Here is a 5,433-nt window from a genome sequence, read left to right as displayed (position 1 = left end):
ATTAAGTTGATTAATTGACGATTTGTCATATTCACCGGGTTCATATGATAAATTCTCGATTTGTGACCAAAAGTTAATAAATGTTTGCCTAATGTTCGCCGCTGTGGTGGTCGAGTGGTTATAGTGACGGACTCGCGATGCGAGGATCCGGGTTCGAACCCCACAGTGGCGGTCGGCTGAAGTTGGTTTTCTGTGGTTCCCAACTTCAAGGCGCAAATGTGAGCCGATCTCCCCGTTAAAAAGTCTCGCCACAGAGAGCAACAGTTCTACAACGATAAATCATTCAATCGTAACACTTCACTCATAGTTAGAAAAACTGGTGGCAGATGGCAGCACTACACATAACAAGCATTACAGAGAAACAAAAAACTTCACGTCAGGTTTCACTACACGTACACGCACATTCCCGCATGTACCGATTCGTTGGGGGTTCCGCGGGTGGGCGTGCATGTGTGGTGTAGCATTCATTCATTCATTCAAACCGAGCACAACTCCGGTCTATCGCCATAGGCAATTTACTACCGATTGAGTTGTGCCGGAAGTATGAGCGTGTCCCCCCCCCCAAATACCCCGGGCCACGAAAGCGACTGTATGCATTCAACTGCCTGACACCCTTATCTAATTAAATACTAATTCGTGACTTCCTCCTTCTTCGCCTCGTCCTCATTGGAAGTCGGAGTCGGAGCCTGGATCGTCTGCCTCTTGATCTTCGCTTTCCTCCTCAGTCCATTCTTCTTCTCCCTGTCGTCCCGTCTCCTGTTCTGTCTCCTGACGCCTTCTGATTCTCTCACTCCTTCTCCTGGGTGCAGGTGGGCTCGTCGCTCGATCTGCTGCTCCCGTCCGTTTATTATGGAGCCACTCCATACTCTCTTCCAGAAAGCCGACCAGTTCCTTGATTTTCCCGAGTGCCTCATCATTCTTGGCCATTCTTTTAAACCACTCGTTCTCCAGTTGCGGCCGTGGCTTAACTAAGTGGAAACGACTGGTGTGGACACATTCCGTAGCAAAGTGAATTGGACTTCCCACTCCTCCGCATATACATTGCTCGTTGTCGGAAATTTTGAAACGCTTGAAGTTGGTGGGAAACGGTCCATGGCCCGAGAAGAAGATTGTCTTTTCCCTACTCCAGTAACGTTCTTTCCACTGGACTTTTGGGATGACTCTATGAATAAGCCGTCCGTTTGTTTTTGGATCATTCCATTGCTTCTGCCATTCCACTATTGTCTGCCCCTTAATTATTCTTTTGACCGTTGCCGCAGCGATCTTCTTCTCCTGGGACGTTGTCTCCAGTTTCGTCGCTTCCCGCGCCAACTGATCTGCCTCCTCGTTTCCACGTTCTCCCACATGGCCTCTCACCCACATCAGTGCGACATTCCTCCTCTCTTTCAGTATTCTTCTCATGGCTCTAGCATCTTCGTGTCTTGTTAAAGGGTCCCTGATAGCTTCCAAGCTTGATTTACTGTCTGAATATATGGTCATCTTCTCCAAATTATCCTCCCGTTGTTCCATTGCTTTTCGGATCGCCCACAGCTCTGCTTGAAATACCGTGCATCCCTCTCTCAGTTTCTCTCTCCAGGACTTGACTCTTTCACCCCCTTGATACTCCACGTACGCTGCTCCTGTTCCACTATCCGTCTTGGACCCATCCGTAAATATTGTCCTTCCCTCGTATGAGATGGCTTCTTCTCGCTCCGTCGTTACGACCTGTTGCTCCTGGATTTCGTTAGCTGGGTGGTCGCCCCATCCTATAGCTCTTCCTTCCACCTCCTCTGGTACTATCAGCCTTTCTGCAACTGTCACCCTTCTGTTGAGTCTGGATATTCTCGCTGATTTGCATACGAAGTCGGTATACAAACTCAGGGGGGGTACTCCTGCTATGCTCTGCATTGCCGCCGTCGATATTTTGTGATACGCCCTTGTCATAAAGAACAGGAACCCTCTTTGGATGGTATCAAGCTGTCTTTTCATTTTCTCTGTCGGGCTAGCGTACCACGCAGCTGCTCCATACGTTACTGTCTTGGTTGCCACCTGGTCATAGAGCACTCTCCTCATCCTCTGGTTAATTCCCCATCTTGGACCTGCTATGGCCATCATCTTCTGTAGGTTTGCGTTGGCCTTCTTTCCTTGCTGTCGAAGATGTGGAATCCAATCCAGGTCGCTGTCGATAAGCACCCCAAGGTATTTCATTTCTTTTCTCCATGTGAGTCTTTGGTTTCTCATCCTGATTTTAGGTCGCTTGTCTCGTGTGCTAAACCACATGTAACCACTTTTGTCGAGTGCTGGCTCTAGGTCGTTCCGATCCATCCATGTTGCAATTGTCTCCAGCGCTTCTCCAACTGTTTCCTCTACATCATCCCATCTGGGCTCCGAGATTAACAGCAGTAGGTCGTCTGCGAACGCTTGTACTCTGACCCCCTCCCCCCACCTTTCTTTTAGCAGCGCATCCATCGTTATATTCCACATGAGGGGGCCAGAGCATGATCCCTGTGGGCATCCTCTTGTCTGTGCATGCTCCACTATCTCTCCTTCTACCTCCATCAGAACTTTTCGGCCCTTCAAGAGAGCTTTCAGTGTCAGCTTCAGCTCTGTTGGTATCGGGAGTTGCTGGATTATTTTCCGGAGATTTCTGTAACGAAGAGCATCGAATGCCCCCTTGATGTCAGCTGATATTAATACCGTATGTTCTTGTCTCACTCTTCTTTCTCGTAGACTGTCTATTATATCACACAACGCCTCGTCCGCCGACCTCCCCATCCGGAATCCGTACTGGTTTGGATGCAAGAATTTTTTCCTGTCCAGATGATAGACAGTCCTAGTCACCAGTATTCTTTCCAGAATTTTTCCCGTATGGGATAGTAGTGTCACCGGGCGGTACGATTCCAACTTTTCTTGTTCCTTCCCTGGCTTGGGTATCAATACTATCTTTCCAATCTTGAAGATCGTCGGTATGCTACCCAGATCCAGGCACTTGTTATATAACTCAGTGAGCAATTCCGGGTATTCCTCGTGAATCTTTTTGAGCATTGGTATTGTTATCCCATCTGGGCCTGGCGCTTTTTGTGGTGTAGCAGTAGTAGGTAGGGCCTTCCAAAAATGGCTCGGGGATCCATGATGTTCTTAAGTCAGCCACCTCGTTGGGCAATTTGCCTGTTGTGGCGTTGTATTTGTATTTGAAAAATTCGTCAGAGCTAGGCTAATACCGAAATGGGCAAAAAACTGTCGGGTCACAATTATTCTTGGGCCTCAGCAATGACTTCCGGAATGTGATATTCTCCTATTATGGAATCACCCTGTATATGTAAAATATACAGGTTGATTCCATAACTTCCCTTGCCATTTTTTACTGGTGAACCGTTAATCCTAGATGCATACTTTCAATTGGAAGAAGTATCCAAATAACGTGTAAAACTCAGATACGTCATTCATATTGCAAGAGATTTTATAGTTACTAAAATAAAAAAAAAGAGTTGAATTTTTATACGGTTCACACAGTCCTCTAATTTCCAATTAGAAAGCAGTTGCTTTCTCTCTCCTGAGGCCAACAAAACGAGTTCCGTGTTTCCAAGTGCAACATTCGCTTAAGATATTCGAATTCAAAAATTAGAGAAAAATTGGGAAAGAATGAATGACGCAAAAAAAACGTTGTCCGTTTGTTTTGCTGTTCTCTTTCTCAACTTTTCTCTGATTTTTGAATTCAGATATCTCAGTGAAAATTATAGACAAAAAAGGGGAATTTCCTTTGTTGGCCCCCAGGGGAGACAAGAAAAAACTTTCTAATTAGGTTTCTGAGGACACGGTATCCGTATAAAAAGTTAATTATTTTCATTTTAATGACTATAAAATGCAATATGAATAAGGTATCTGAGTTCTGCACGTTATTTGGATACTTTTTCTAATTGAAAGTTGAAAGTATGCCTCTAGGATCGGTTCGCCAGTTAAAAGCGGCAACGGGAATTATGGAATCACCCCCCCCCCCCCCACACTCCTGTATATGTATTCAAAATATTAGGATACAGTATTTTATTCAGTTTTCTCAACCGTGAGAGATCATGAAACAACAAATTAATTTTTTTTTTGTTTCACGGAAAATCCGTAATTTGTTATCTCCACATAAAACTATATACTAGGGGTTTAAAGAATGTTTAATTCATTAAGAGCGGAAGTTATTGCATTACTAATGCTGGTTGACACTCGGAGTGTTCCGAACAACTCCATTATTACCGAGTGGATTCTTCACACATCGGTGAATTGATCTCATCATCATCATCATATGATTAAGAGAAAGAACGAACATTCAAAATTTTTTTCGAAATGGCAATTTTGCAGTGTTAAACTTTCTTTTTTTAACGATATGCTCATCCAACCGATATCTTGAATATTAATCCTCGAATAAAGTTTTTTTTTTCCCCTCCATCTTCAGTAGAAAGTTGAAATGTTTTCTAGTGGGATGGGGAAAAAAAATATTAGCTTTCTTTTGTTTTGTGTGGAATCAGGTTAATCCCAGCCACCGGCAGGAAAAAGTATAAACACTGTCTTATTTTAAGGGAAGGTGAAAAAAAAATTCCTTTTTTTTTTCATTGTGTCTGAAAGTATTTTTCAGGGTGAGATCAATTCACCGGGAGGCTCTTTCGCCCCCGATACGTTATCATGAAGTAATGGTTGCAACTCACTTTTGAGAAACAACATGTTATAGAAGAGGATAAAATAGTTGAAGGCAAAAAGTATACTTTCGGAAAAACCATGAAAAATAGTTCATCTTTTTCAAACAAGAATTTTTTAAAACATCAATATCAGTGTTTTGTATTCTTATATTTTACGTGATGGGCGATTCTGTTTGAAAACTCGATAGATCGGGGTGATCATCTTTTTTCTTCTTCTCAGAATTACAGAATATTTTACGGTAAATGTAATAAATCCTGTGATTATGTATAATCGTCCTCACTTTTTTGGTAAGTTTAATAAATATTGTCCATTTATCACATCCACCGGTGATTATATATAATCACCGCTTCCTATTGGTGAGTTTGATGAATCGTCAATCAATTATTTAAATTTGTCCGGACATTAAGCATGAACTCAGTCCGGGATGATATATTTGATCGGTAATGTTGGTGATGTTTGCACATGTTGATAAATATGAAGAAAGGAAACATTAACACAAAGCCGGTAAAAAAATTATTTTTCTATCTTCTTCGCACTTATTTTAATTTAATTTAATTTTCATGTCAAAATACGTGTAGTGTAACCATGTATGGGCAAAACCCCTTTTAAAGTGGTTAAATTAAAGGGATATTTTCATTTGAATTCGAAAACGGAGGAAAGTTGGGAAAAAGTAGAATTAAATGTGAAAAAAACCGTTTTTTACTCTCATTTACCGCTGTTTTTTTTTCTCCTAACTTCTCTCTGTTTTTTGAATTTAAATATCTCAGTGAA

At 42.2% G+C, this 5,433-nt stretch overlaps 1 protein-coding gene across 1 annotated transcript; it reads right to left on the bottom strand.

Moving 5' to 3' along the window:
• Nucleotides 1-663: 663 nt before the first annotated feature.
• On the bottom strand, nt 664-3,024 carry LOC149076404 (uncharacterized). Its single transcript, XM_089242241.1, has one exon. The coding sequence runs from the start codon at nt 3,022-3,024 to the stop codon at nt 664-666; it is 2,361 nt and encodes a 786-aa protein (XP_089098367.1).
• Nucleotides 3,025-5,433: the final 2,409 nt, after the last annotated feature.

Source organism: Pholcus phalangioides, unplaced genomic scaffold (assembly GCF_987345545.1).
Source record: "Pholcus phalangioides strain wild (caught in Gottingen) unplaced genomic scaffold, Ppha-v1.0 ptg000015l_1, whole genome shotgun sequence".
In the NCBI taxonomy this organism is placed as follows: domain Eukaryota; kingdom Metazoa; phylum Arthropoda; class Arachnida; order Araneae; family Pholcidae; genus Pholcus; species Pholcus phalangioides.
This window is presented reverse-complemented; position numbering and strand designations above follow the sequence as displayed.